A 15187-nucleotide genomic window follows, 5' to 3' on the forward strand; every position below is an offset into this window, starting at 1 on the left:
TTCGCTTCATTTGGTCCGGACCAAGGGCAATAAATGATACCTTGTTGCATTTTCTGCCGGCTTTTGTGTCATTTTCACACCACACTGCTGGCTTTTGTCCGAACAAGTTGAAAAGAACCAAAATGCAGTCATGTGACAAAATCCACTTCTCTCATTGGCCAGATGTTGCTAAACATATTTCCTAAACTGCTTATCGGTTGGTCAGAATTCACGTGAGGCAAAATGCCAATGAACTCCCGCTAGTAAACAAAACCGACAGACACAAAATGTCGCTTTTTACTATTAAGGGACAACTGCGCTGACTAATTGTATCCCTGCTTTAGACATACTATATATTTCGATAATGAAGCACGGCCGCGGCTGGAAAACAATGTTTTAATGCATCGCACGTCACTTCAGGAGGAGGCGCCTTCAGGCCTTCAGGAGGAGGCGTGAATTAATTTAGCTAAACTGCGACATATTACCAGCGATCCATCAGGTAATGTTTTCCCCTCTCTCTCTGTTGGTAAAGCGCTGTCAACAAATATTTTTCCTCCATATTCCATAATGCACAGCGCATCGGCCTATTGCAGCTGGATTAGTCCAAAAGGCGCAGTACTTTTTGCGGTTTGGTCTGTTTTAGTTCGGATCATATTCTTACCACAAACTAACCACTCCAGGGTTCGTTTGAAACCATACCAAGACCACCTCTTCAAGCAGATCTCGGTACAATTTTTTTGTCTGCTTTTGGTGCACATTAGAGAACGATTGCAGCATTCTCATCTGCCCAAATGAGCCGCACCAAGAGGGAAAACGAACTCTAGTGTGATTCAACCCAACTAAATAAGGCAGGTGTGAAAACACCCTAAGTTCATGCTCTATTTATAATATACAAATTCAGTTTATTGAATTTCTAATAAGCTCTCAACCAAATTAATATAAGTTTTTAGAGTATGACAGGTGAACAATTCCGCATACAACTAATTTATTTTATGGAGAAATGTATAATTATTGTATATATTGTGAAAAGATTGGTTAAACTAGATACAAAAATGATCTTAGACAATGTTTGACTGCCACCATTTATTTAATTTTAAAATAAGCTGTATATTGAGATGTGGTGGAATTGACATTTGTTCAGTTCACGATGGAAAAAATGTTTCTCTTATCTAAGTTTGTCCTCTTACAGATCTTAAAACTAGACAAAATGTTTAAACCTATGAGGCTGTTACGGTAATTTTGAACAAGTTTTTTTTACTCAACTTCACAAGGCTAAAAGTGCCCGTAGTTGAAGAATGGCCCACTACCATTACAGGCAAGTGTGCGCTGTTTTAATTCACTTACTTTTTAATATAACTTGGTGCAATTATAACTCGCAATAAAAAAACGACTGAATGTTTTTAATATTAAATGTATTGTTTAATTTATGTTTGTATACATGACAAAAATCAAAATACTTGGTTGTATTACTAGTAGACAGCTCGATAAGTTTAAAATGTAATCCGGCAGATATTGAGAAAAAGCCCCAATCATACCCAATCGCCTCCGTTTTCAGATGTCTCCGTTTTTCACTACCTACACTAACACAGAGCAGCAGCGTTTCTAAAATAAAAACGGCCTCTTCATTGTTTCCAAAATGCTCCATTTTCGGTGCTCAAAAACTCTGGCGTAGTGTGGACAGAAGTCGTAACCGTAGCAAAGCTTATGTGTTTTAAAATTAAAGTGTATAAGTGTAAATGGGGCCCCTGTTACTTCAACAACAACAAACAAAACATTTACATGTGTTTAAAAGCCTTATCAGTTTAAACTCCTTTTACTAATCCATTTTACAGCTAGTGCCTCAGTCACTCCAACAACAACAAACAAAACATCCTCATGTGTCAGTTTAAACTCCTTTTACTAATCCATTCCTTTTGTCTTGTTTCCAGCGGTGTTGTTTTTGCAGTTTGGTGATGAGACGCGGCGCGTTCACATCACTCATGAGCTGACTAGTATGGAGACGCTCCACGCCCTGATCGTGCACATGTTCCCTCAAAAACTGACGATGGGTGCGCTGCGTTCTCCCGGTACAGCGCTGCTCATTAAAGACGAGGCACGCAACATCTTCTATGAGCTGGAGGACCCTCGTGATATCCACGACCGCTGTCTTATCAAGATCTACTGCAGAGAGGCTCCGATGCGAGACACGCACTACAGCGCACAACACACAGCACACCCCGTACACCACGGACACATCGCCAATGGGGACCTGCGGGTGAGCCAAAAACTGGTGGCTGTTGAACTGTTTTAGTTATTTTTTGTTAGATAAAATATTAATGTTAGTTAAAAATGGGTGTTTTATGCAAATTAAGTTTTTTTTTTTTCATCTCGCTCTTTGTTTTACTTGACCTCAGTGCTGCATTTGACACTATAGATCATGATATCCTCTTAGATTGTGTAAATTATACAGGTGTCCAGGGACAGGGTTTATGTTGGTTGTCAAAAGTCAGCTCAGTAAAGTATGGAGTGCCTCAAGGGTCGGTATAAGGCCCTTTGCTATTCACAATATGCATGCTGCCCCTGAGAGAAATTATTAGAAGACACAGGATTAGCTTTTACTGCTTCGCAGTTACTTATATATTTCGACAACATCTGATGAGATATCTGAACTAAGTAAATGTGAAAAAGAATGAAAGCGCAGACTCGTATGGTTATTATTATTAATACAAAGCTATTTTATTCATGTTGCACATTGTCTATTATACTTTATGAAATTGTGTTTGTGTGTGTATTATATACATTCTTATAAAATATTATAACCCATTATTACCCATTATTAATAACCCAGGTTATTATAGTTAACGAAAGTAAAGAAAAAACAAAACTAAAATATAAAATAAATGTTGTTAACTTAAATAAAAATAAATACGAGATATGAGAATACGAGAGTTTTTTTTTAAACTAGAACTAACTTAAACTGTATTGTCTTCATAAAAAACTAACTGAAACGAACTAAAATTGCAGCAAAAACCTCCTTCTTTTTCGTCTTTGTAAATGTATTTATTATATAATCTTACTGTAGGCCATTTAGAAGTGAATCTAATTCGTACTGCAGGTGTTTGACCCGTATGCAGAGGTGGGTAGAGTATCCAAAATCTGTACTCAAGTAAGAGGACAAGTAATTGCTGAAATTTTTACTAAAGTAAAAGTAACAATTTTAAAAGTTACTCAAGTAAGAGTAAAAAAGTACCTTATGAAAAAATTACTCAAGTAAATAGTCACTTAGTTACTTTTATTTATGTGTGTGTATATATTTATATATATATATATATATATATATATATATATATATATATATGTGTGTGTGTGTGTGTGTGTGTGTTTGTGTGTGTGTATGTGTGCATCATTAGATGTTGATTTTTGGTTGATTTTAGGTTGACACTTGGACAATGACTTCAACATGACGTTGAGTTCTGACCATTTGTTCATTTCCAAACAAAATACAACGTCCCCACAATGTTGGGGTACAATGTCAATCTCACGTCTTGTTGACGTCTTGTACCTGCTGGATGTTTAAGGTCATTGTGGTCATCATACACCAAATATCCATCATCTTCTCACCAGTGACATGCATCTAAACAGTCTCTGGGTCATTGTGTGTAAAGATTTTGGACAACTTCTTGGACACTTTTAATGCTTCCAAACAGTTTGCTGCAATTATAAGTCACCCATGTGTTGAGGTAGTTCATTATGATGCGATTTACCTTCGTGTGCGATTTGATTGGAATCACAGGACTGTTTTTCTAATCCACATAGAAAATAAAATTAAGTAGTGACTGCAAGATTGGGGAAAGTAGTGGAGTATAAGTACCAATACAGCACTAAAAATGTATTTGAGGGAAAGTAAGGGCCTACTCACACTATGCCATCTGTACCCAGGCCCGTTTCCCGGATCGTTTGAGAACTGTGAGTGTGCTGAATCGGGCTCAAGCACGGTTCACTTGGCCGGCCCTGGCCCGGTTGGAAGAGGTGGGCCTGAGCGCGGTTCACTTGGGCTTTGGTGCGGTACGCTTGTGTGTGAGTGCAAAACGCACCAAAGCCCGAAACTGAAAGCGAGACGTGACTTTTAAGGGATTGTTTCATATAGATTTATTAATCATTCCCTAGTAGTAAAGAATTCTGGCCCAGATTTGGCAAAAAGCTGGCACAGCAGGCATTCATCCGGCACTGGCATACAGCATGTGGGCCAAACACGGCCTGGGTTTGGCAGAGGTGGCACCGTTTTTAAGGCGGCACACAAGATTTGAGCCAGATGAAAAACGTAGTATTTGGCCCAGATTTAAAAATTTGATAAGTGGGCCATGTGAGTTTGGCCAGTCTTGACCCACATTTAAAATACACTAAAATCATTTTTGAGTAAAGAAAAAAAATTCTACCAATCAGGTCACTTTGAGAAAAAGCGTGCCCATAGTGTGCCTAAAGCGCATCACTCCATGGGTTTATCAATTTTATTGCAATTGTGACACACCAACCTATCTGGCCCAGTTCAGGCCCAGTTATGAGTTATTAACTTGGCTGAGACTTGGCCCAGATATGGTCCGTGTTTGGCCCTTGTCTGGAAGCCAGATATGGTCCAGTCATGTACCGTAATTCACTGCGGCATGTGGGCCAAGCAAAACCTGATTGTGTGGGCCAGAGAAACTTTGCTATGTGGGTTATTACAGTTTAATGAACACAAACTGCCGTAGTTTATTAAAGACGCAACACCCCTCACTGCACGACAGCTGCGCACCTTCAGCAGACCTCCTCATTGCTGTAGCACGAGGGCTTTATGACTGTTTATGAGCGCCAAAAGAGGCGAATCTGTTTGGCGAAATATCTTACTGCGTGTCCCCACATCCCTAAGGACTGTTTGGCGAAATATTTGACTGCATGTCACTGCATATCAAACGACTAAAACGATATAACTAGAGAAATCTCCTCTTGTGCTGAGCGAGAACGCTTCTCACTGAACGGAGCGCAGCATCGATGACGTAAGCGTGCCGAGGCCCCATTGTATGTAAGTGCGGGCCGTTGGGGGAGACGGGAGGGGGGACAAGTGTGCTTTGGCCCGGTTCGAGGCAACTGTACATAGTGTGAGTTTGGCCTAAAAGTCCACATTTTTAAAACCACTTAGTACATTACAATTCTTAAGAAAAACTACTCAATTACAGTAATTGGAGTATTTGTATTTTGTTACTTTACACAACTGAAAATTAGTTATTAAAACTGTTATGTTGAAAAATCTTCTTTCTGTTAAACAGAACTTGGGGAAAAATATACACACTGCAAAAAATGCTTTTCTTACTTTTTTGTCTTGTTTCTAGTCCAAATATCTGAAAATTCCTAAATCAAGAAGAATTTTATAGACAAGCAAAACATATTGTCTCGTTTTGAGAAATAATATGCCAATAATAAGTGAGTTTTTCCTTAAAACAAGCAAAATAATCTGCCAATGGGGTAAGCAAAATAATCTTACGTCAAAAGAAAAAACAAGATTATTTTGCTTACTCCATTGGCAGATTATTTTGCTTGTTTTAAGGAAAAACTCACTTATTATTGGCATATTATTTCTCAAAACGAGACAATATGTTTTGCTTGTCTATAAAATTCTTCTTGATTTAGGAATTTTAGATATTTAGACTAGAAACAAGACAAAAAATCTAAGCAAGAAAAGCATTTTTGCAGTGCAGGAGGGCTAATAATTCTGACTTCAACTGTATCTAGTCATCTGTCATATGCATTTAACTTCTGTCTCTCCATCTCCTCAGAGAGAGCTGGTTTACACCTCAAGGGAATCGTCTCCCACGCGCCGCTTAAACACACTCCCGTCTTCCTCTCCTCCGTCTGGTTCTCCATCACGCTCACAATCCCGTCTTTCTTACACCGGCGGACGCCCATCTTCTTACGCCGGTCCCCATCAGTCACCCCAGCTCCACGCCTACCAACACCATGGCCACCCTGGAGGCCACGCCCCTCAGCAGACAGGCCACACTCACCCTGGGTTTTGCCCCTCCCCAAGTGCCATTCTAGAACGCCGTGACGTAAAACCAGACGAGGAGATTTCATCGTCATCAAAAAGTGTGGTGTTGCTAAAAAACGAAGCGATATACGCGGATCCGTACGCTCTGGTTCAGGATCCACGGCTCAGTGTGGCCTCTCCTCAAGCTCTAGCGTACCGTCGGGGATCAGTGCGCTCTATCGCTGGCTATCCTGCCGCGGCTTTACAATGCGAGCTGGAGGGCGCCCTCTATAGGCCTGGAAGTGCAATATACGCAGATCCGTATGCTACCATGGGTTTCCGCACTCTGCCTCCTGCCTCACCTCAGAAACTGTCGGATGGCAGGGATCCATATGGGAGTCATCCAGGACGAGGGTCTCCTGGGAGACATGGGTTTCGGAAAGATGGCACTGTGTATATTGAGAGCCCCAAAAATCGTCCAGGAGGGCCTCCACTGGAGCAGATATGTATGCTAGGTGGCCCAGGAGGAGATGGGGGACCGGTGTATGGTTCAACTTTACCTGGTAATGAAGAGACCAGGTGAGAGTCAATTTTGATTAGTTTTTATTATTATTTTATTATTATTTTTTTGTTTGTTTAAACTTATCCAGATAAATGTGCAGTGTGCTTTTTAAATGTGTGATGACTTGAAAACAAGTTGTAAAGATATTATATCATGCATTTTAGTCCAAATGGACTTCAAAAACAGATGATGAACAATAATAATGAATGAATGAGCTAAACAACAACCAATAAGTAAATAAATCAGATTTAAGTCAGATTTAAATAAATGATTAAAATAAAATAATATAATATAATTAAATTAAGTAATATAAATAAAATAAATATTATGAATAAAATAATGTAAATTAAAATAAATAATATTAAATAATAATAATAAAAAAATACAATTAAATAAAAAATGAATTAAGAAAAAAGAAAAGAAATGAAACAAATACATACATAAATACAATCAACAACCAACAAGTAAATAAATCAGATTTTCGTCAGATTTAAATAAATGTTATAAATGTTATAACTAAAATAAATTATTGAAATAAAATAAATAATATAATTTAAAATAAATCATATTTAAAAATAATAATAATTAAAAAATAAATTAATTAAATTAAATTAAAAATGAATTGAGAAATAAATAAATAAATACATACATGCATACAATCAACAACCAATAAGTGAATAAATCAGATTTGAGTCAGATTTAAACAATTAATATAAACAAAATAATTAATATAAATAAAATAAATTATTGAAATAAAATAAATAGTACAATGTAAATTAAACTAACAATAAAAAAAATAAATAAATGATTAAATTAGTTAATAATAAAACATAAAATACATACATACATACATACATGCAGTTGAATTCAGAATTATTAGCTCTCGTGTTAAATTGTAATTTATTAAAAAAAAATCCTTAATTTCAGCTTAGCAGAAAGGTTTTTTCAACACATTTTTAAACATAATAGTCTAATAACTAACTTCTAATAACAGTTTTCTTTAATCTTTGGATGATTTCAGTCTGTATATAATACAGTCTATAAATATTAACAATGGTGAACAAATAGTCTCAATGTTAAATAGTCGCAAACCATAGAATAGCAGAGGGACAAATTCCTGACATTTTTTTCTTCTATATCTTCTCTTTCTTTAATTATTTTGCACAAGCAGGGACTTTAGTTTTCTTTCCACCTCATTATTTTTTTGTGAGAGACTGCAGAGTTTCTGAGGAAAACTGCTACAAGTTTAGCAAGAAAACCCAGAAGCATTTAAATACAACTTTTCCTTCCACTGAATGGTGCTTGTTTTGAAGCTAAACGTGAAAGTCTTGAAGAAACACAGACATTTTATGAGAGAATGGAAAGTGTAATTGGTAAAACGCAGAAGTTTTACAAGAAAACTCAAAAGTATTGTGAGTGAATGGAGTGTTTCTGCTGAAGCTCTGCGAGAGAACAGAAATATTTTGTCAGTAAACAGAATGCAAACATGAAAGTCAGCAACCAAAAAGTTTCTTGGGGAATGCACAAGTTTTGTGAGTGAATGTTAGTTTCATGGGGGAACGCACAGCTGTAATGAAAGAATGTAGAAGTTTTGTGAGAGAATGCATATTTTCTTGAGTGAATATAGAATTTTGGTGAATATACAGTAAAGTTTTTCTGTCCACTTCATGTTATTTCTGTCAAAAAGGATTTGCAAATAAATGCAAACTTCTTTGGCAAAAGTAAAATGCATATTCAACTTTAGTATTTCCTTCCAGGATATATTCCAGGATAGTATTTCCTTTTTTATTATATTTAATTATGAAATACAAGTTTTTTCAAGTGTTTTTTTTTCAATGCATGGTGTTTTACAAGAGAATGCAAAAGCATAAGCTTATGCTTCATTCCGCTTCATTTTCTACCATGTTTAAATGTATTTTTTTGTTAATGATATTTTATGTATGATGTTTTTGTTCGAAAATAAATTAATCAAATCAAATCAAATTGTTATATTGTGTGTAATACTGTATATGTATATATGTGTATGTATGTGTATATATATATATATATATATATATATGTATATATATATATATGTATATATATATATGTATATATATATATATATATATATATATATATATATATATATATATATATATATATATATATATATATACAGTTAAAAATCTAAATTAGCTCTCCTGTTAAATTTTGATTATTTAATTATAAAATTGATTATTTAAAGTCGAATAATTTTGACTTCAACTGATAATCGTTTTGAATAATTGTGATTACAATTATGACCAAAATAATCCTGATTATGGTTTTTCTTTTCCCATAATCGAGCAGCCCTACTAGGAAATACTGTGAAACTTTTCTTGCTCTGTTAAACATCATTTGGGAAACGTTTATTAAAAAAAAAATCAATTACAATTACAATTATGACCAAAATAATCCTGATTATGATTTTGTCCCTACTAATATATATATATATATATATATATATATATATATATATATATATATATATATATATATATATATATATATGTAGTAGGGAAATATATATATATATAGTATAATAATATTTTGTATTTGCAGAGAGCGTATGGAGGCCATGGAGAAGCAGATTGCTAGTCTAACTGGACTAGTTCAGAGTGTTTTGACTCGTGGACCAGACAGCCCGTAAGAAATCCCACCTTTAGTCCAATGCAACGGATATTCACAACCAAACCTGATGTCAATGCTGCTTTGATTAGATTTTAATAATGCGCATTTAACTGGTGTTTCCAATGTTGGTCTTACAGTGAAAAGGCAGAAACGGCAAGTGACTGCTCTGCTCCAGAGAGTGAGTATCATGCTGTTTTAATATATGTTAATGAGGAATACGCTTTGATGGCTGTTACACTGTTAAAGGGGACCTATTATGCAAAAATCACTTTTATAAAGGGTTTAAACACAGTTGTGTGGCAGCACTGTGGGAGCCATAACAAGCTTATAATGGTAAAAATTCATTAATTCTATTTAGTATAATCACACTTGATAAAAACAGTCTGCAGAAACACTTTGATTGACATTCTCCCTTTGTACGTGTTATCAGAAGGGGAAAGCCCCGCACATTAGTGGCTATCTCTCCCTCATTCGCATATGAGGTTAGTCTTGTTTTTGAATCTGCCAATATGCTGACACATAGGCATTTGTAGCTCCGCCCTCTTTTGAAAAGAGCACAATCTCATTTAAATTTAAAGCGACAGTCACCAAAACGGCACAATTACCATCAAAGCCTAAAAGGGGCAGTTTCAACAAGTTATGAAAGATTATGTGTGTGTATATTTTGAGCTGAAACTTCACATACACACACTAGGCACATCAGAGACTTATTTTACATCCTGTAAAAAGGGGGCATAATAGGTCTCCTTTAAATTTGAGGTTTCTTTTAGTCATTTATACCTGATTTAAAAACTAACAAACACATTCAGTAGAGTAAAAGACAGGCCTGTTATAATAATGCCTGAGCATATTAATGAATGAGCATCATTCAGCTGATAAGGTTAATAAAATAATGGAACTGTCATCAAGTCAGCCTGAAGAGGTGATGTTGTCATCTCCAACTGTTTCAGCTTCAGAATAGCTGTTACTAAACTAATTATGTTCACAAGAACAATTAAGTGATGCCGAATAGGCGTATCAATTAACAGGTCATTAAAGGAGTGAGTCATGCATGCTGGTAATAATAAGACACGACTGTGCGCTAAACTAAAGCATGCTTATCTAAATGATAGAAGCAGGCAAGGCCAAGTGCTCTAGGATTGCAGTTTGAGTCTTATAATGACACTCATTTGGATTGTTTGCATTAGCTAATGTTTGTTTGTGTTTTACGGCTGTAGTTCATGACTTTGAACATGAGTTTATGGTTTGAGTGTCAGTTACGAAAATATACATGAATAAATACCTGCTACCGTTGGTCAATTTTGAATGTTCATACTAGACCTGATTGAGTGCTGATTATTATATTATATTATATTATATTATATTATATTATATTATATTATATTATATTATATTATATTATATTATATTATATTATATTATTATTTTATATTATATTATATTATATTATAATATGTTTTATTATTTATATTATATTATATTATATTATTATTTTATTTTAGGATATGTTATATTATATTATATTATATTATACTATTTATATTATTTATATTATTTTATATTATATTATATTATATTATATTATATTATATTATATTATATTATATTATATTATATTATATTATATTATTTTATAGTATATTATTTTAAAATATGTTATATTATATTATATTATATTATATTATATTATATTATATTATATTATATTATATTATTTTTTTATTATATTATTTTAGAATATGTTTTATTATTTATATTATATTATATTATTATTTTATTTTAGGATATGTTATATTATATTATACTATTTATATTATATTATATTATTATTTTTTATTATATTATTTTATAATATGTTTTATTATTTATATTATATTATATTATATTATATTATATTATTATTTATATTATTTTATTTTATTTTAGGTTATATTATATTATATTATATTATATTATATTATATTATATTATATTATATTATATTATATTATATTATATTATATTCTACTATTTATATTATTTATATTATTTTATATTATATTATATTTTATTATTTTATATATTATATTATTTTAGAATATATTGCTTTATATTATAATATATTATAATATTTTGTATTATTTTATTTTATTTTATAATATTTTAGATTATATAATGTAGAATATATAATATTCTAACGCACGCCTCCCATCAATGCTGATATACAACCATAGCACACTGCTACTCGTGTGATATTGCTCATTTATATATATATATATAATTTCCGTTTATTTTTTTAATAGTTTTATTTCTTGAATTTTGCAAGAAATGCAATGGTGTATATTCTGTTTTTTTCATATGATAGTTCTTGTATTAATATTTTTTATTAATTTATTTCAGTTTCTTCTGCACTAGCATGTACAGTATTATCATGAGGACAGTTAACTGCTGATATTTTATATTTCAGCTGGAAGGTTTAGAAAGCAAAAAGGTATATTTCTCTGTGTCTGGTTGTCTGTCACTCCATGTGTTGCATCACAGACTGTGTTGCGTTGCGATCTTGCGTCAGGAGTGTGTTCAGAGTGTGTGTTTTCAGGGATCTCAGATCCTGGAGTTTGGAAAAACCCTCTGTCTATTGTACTGTATATACAGCGTCTATAAAAAGCATTCGCCTCCTTTGACTTTTATGCTTAATTAATTTCTTACATATTTTATTTAGAGTTATAAAGCACATTGTGTTGACAAGCAATGCACTTCCCACATAAATGTCTTATGATTTTTATAGCACAAATAGTCCAGTGAGGTCTATGTGTGTGTGTTTATAGACACTGTATATACAGTATGTCTGTCTTATGGATTCTCCTGGAATGTTTTTGTTGTTTGGAAAATCCCACTAACACTCTTGAATGTCTCTGTACTCCAATGTTTTGTCTTCCTCTTCCAGTTCTTAGAAGGATGTAATAAGGATACTAAGTTTTTTTTTAAGATGATTTACCAGTGTAAATGTTCATGCAGTCCTAAAGCTCTCAATCTGAATGTCTGTTGCATGAATAAACCGCGTACTGGATTGTGTTTTTGGATGTGACTCATAATGTACAAGTCAAGACAAAGAAATCAGATGTCTTTTGTTGTTCTGTGCTGGTTTATATGCAAATTAGACATTTTGAAATGACTAACAAAAAGGCGTATGAATATTCAGATTTCATCATTAAGGCACATTTTACTGATGCACCGATCTTGATTTGTTTTCACGGCCGATTCAGATTGCAAAGTTTTTACAAGCAGATTAAAAAATTCTTGATTCGAGTTTTGAGGGGAGTGCTTTTAGCTTAGCTTAGCATAGATCATTAAATCAGATTAGACCATTAGCATCTCTCTGATATTGATTTTATGCAGCGTCCACAGCTATTATAACATAGTCCTCAGCTAGGTAATCAGGTAACAGCTCTGTGTAATATCACTGGCTGCGTCCCAAATCGCATATAGTACGTCCCTAATATAGTATGCGAGCCGAGTAGTTTGTCCGATACAAAGTATTGTGAAAACAGTATGCGAGAAGTAACAGGACAACCTACAACTTCTGATTCTCTGAGTTTCTGAAGTGCGTATACAATGGACGTTACGCTATCCCTTGACGCCTGTTTCACACCGCAAGCGTCAGCGGCGCGTGAGCAGAGCGTGAGCAGCGCGTTTGTCGAGCAGTAGCAGCACGCAGGCGTTTGCCTTTCACACCAGCTGCGTCTGCAGCGCGCAGCTCTTCGGCAGCTGCTGCTGAGATCAACCTATCTCTGTCTATTCTATCTAGTTACCCCTCTATATACAAATACACTTTTTAAACTTTTCATCTGCACCAAGGCCCCTCCTATGCTGTTTCTTTAACCTGCAAATGTTTATTTTACAAATTTTATAGATCAAATAGTACTGTATGCTTCTAAAGCTAACTTATATGAGAAGTGTCTACAGTCAGAAGACAATCGCCTGTGATATCATGTCATTTGTTTTTTGATTATCAGGTTGCTGTAGACCTAGTTATAATCATATTTATACAATATAGTTATAATGATATTTATACATGATCAAACTAGTATTACTTTCTCCGCTTCAGTGATGTCCAGCGGCAGAATAACAGCTCGTTAATTCATGCTCGTGCAGATGATGAGACGGACAAAAGTAATTAATGCATGCCATTCTTTTACTTATTTTCGTGTTGTCAGATTAACAGTGCAAACAGCTCCCGGTAGGAATAATTCGAGTGAACATAAAACAAAGCCGATTAAAACTTTCTTGCTCTGCTTAGCTGCACAGAACACAGCGAGCTCACATAATCCAGCATGCGTGTCGCACTACACTACCCACAATACACTTCGCTATGGACTACAAATCCTGTAAATATTCTATTTCCCCTCTCCTACAACACTAGTGTGCAACTTAAGCAAAACTGATAGTAAAATTGTTTTACATTCGGTTTTGTAGTTCGGGCCTAAATAAATGTTTGTTGCCGTTTTTAATCGTTTTAAGTTCATTTGAATGACTATATATAAACCATTTGACATTATTAACGCATTTATTGGGTAAAATTGCTACTTTTTACTGTCATTCGATGTGTTTTGGTCATTATCAATGCACTGTCACTTTAATTGAGCGTGAGCAGCGCGTCAAAAATAGACCCAGCGCCGAAACTATCGCTGCACTGCTGCTTCGGCGACGCTCACGCCTCGCACTGACGCGCTGCTGCTGCGTGCGGTATGAAAGCTCTAATCTGTTAACATGGACGCCGAAAACACACGCGCTGCTCACGATCTGCTCACGCGCCGCTGACGCTTGCGGTGTGAAACAGATGTTGCATCTGCGAATTCATGAATGGGAGTGAAGTGACGCAACTGACGCTGGTAGGCAGGCCCGGATTGGCTAATCGGGAGGATCGGGAGAATTCCCGGTGGGCCGGTCTGTTTTTGGCCGCGAGGGCCGGTGTCCCTAGCTGCTTGCACTCTCAGCAGTCACACTTTTTTTCTTCTATTTATTTATTTGACCATAGCTTTACTCTTTTTAATCATTATTTTACCGTAGTGCCGCTCTTTTTATTTATTTTCTCGCAGCCCCGTGAGAAAAATGCAGCCTGCAGGTTAACTAACGTTAATGATGATGATGTAATGCAACTATCGACCCCAAACAGCGGCACCTTAGTGAATATAAGAATTCGAATAAAATGAATAAAACACCTGCTCAATGAAAATCAAATGATTCACTACATTAATAAATCTGACATAACTTGATCAGAAATCTAAAAATAGGAGAAAAAGATTGAGCCATCAAAAGAAAGTAGTGCTGTGTCTTAAGGGTCGCAAGTCATTAGTTATTTTTTACTCTCACTGTAATAGCGCCAATGTGGTCCAGTGGTAAGCACATTGCATTTCAATGTCGCAGACCTGTGATCGAATCTCCCATGAAATATGTTTTTTTTTTTTTTTCGATTTTATTGTTAAGACATAAAATACTGTTAGGGCTGTTGAACATTTGAATTTCTAAAGCAGCAGTTTTCTTGAAAAAGACGTGATAGTGCCATTAGTAACTGAATTGGAATCAGTCGTGAACTGAGGTGGGCCGGTCTGGCTTGAAACTCCAGGGCTGAAAATGAGTCCCACTCCGGCCCTGCTGGTAGGTCACATGATAATAACAAATAGCGAAAGCAGTATTGTTCGAATTTCATTCATCCTTCTCACATTCATACTATATAAAGTACTTTTTTAACAGTTGTGTAGTAAAATCCTAAATTCAAATGTAGTACCTACTTACTATTCGATTTCAGACACAGCTATTGTGCCTGCTGCAGCCATGGTACAGCAGCAAAGTTCCTTGATTATTACGCCAGAATGAGTATAGTTCCTATTTTACTGTCTTCCATAGAACTATAATATAGAAGAGCTTTAGATAGGACAATCATCAAAACTCTTTGGTTAATCTTTGAGTGAGATGCTAACAGTCTAATCCGATTCAATGATCTATGGTAAGCTAAGTTAAAAGTGCTCCCACAAGAC

The 15187-nt window shown here is 34.7% G+C and overlaps 3 protein-coding genes across 31 annotated transcripts in view; 2 read left to right on the forward strand and 1 right to left on the reverse strand.

The window, feature by feature from the left end:
* The window catches only part of pak1ip1 (PAK1 interacting protein 1), a 379523-nt gene extending 371992 nt beyond the window's left edge, over nucleotides 1-7531 (reverse strand). The window contains exon 1 of the mRNA XM_087308222.1: nucleotides 7500-7531. The gene's annotated coding sequence lies outside the window, so the exon portion shown is untranslated. The remainder of the gene's footprint in view (nucleotides 1-7499) is intronic.
* map3k14b (mitogen-activated protein kinase kinase kinase 14b) overlaps nucleotides 1-15187 on the forward strand; it is a 471535-nt gene that overhangs the window by 159483 nt on the left and 296865 nt on the right. The window lies entirely within an intron of this gene.
* srcin1b (SRC kinase signaling inhibitor 1b) overlaps nucleotides 1-15187 on the forward strand; it is a 133471-nt gene that overhangs the window by 69024 nt on the left and 49260 nt on the right. For 21 of the 25 annotated variants that reach the window (XR_015524576.1, XR_015524578.1, XR_015524575.1 and 18 more), the window contains 4 exons: nucleotides 1908-2233; nucleotides 5769-6538; nucleotides 9105-9188; nucleotides 9311-9351. Coding sequence is in view for 21 of the 25 variants with exons in the window: in NM_001423741.1 (NP_001410670.1) it covers nucleotides 1908-2233; nucleotides 5769-6538; nucleotides 9105-9188; nucleotides 9311-9351 (1221 nt within the window). In the remaining 4 variants the exon portion in view is untranslated. Of the gene's footprint in view, nucleotides 1-1907; nucleotides 2554-5768; nucleotides 6539-9104; nucleotides 9189-9310; nucleotides 9352-11619; nucleotides 11644-15187 lie in introns of those variants that run through there. The other 4 variants (XM_087308861.1, XM_087308855.1, XM_087308863.1 and 1 more) reach the window with 2 other exon arrangements.

The sequence above is a fragment of the Danio rerio genome, chromosome 24 (assembly GCF_052040795.2).
Source record: "Danio rerio strain M-AB ecotype USA chromosome 24, GRCz13ab, whole genome shotgun sequence".
In the NCBI taxonomy this organism is placed as follows: domain Eukaryota; kingdom Metazoa; phylum Chordata; class Actinopteri; order Cypriniformes; family Danionidae; genus Danio; species Danio rerio.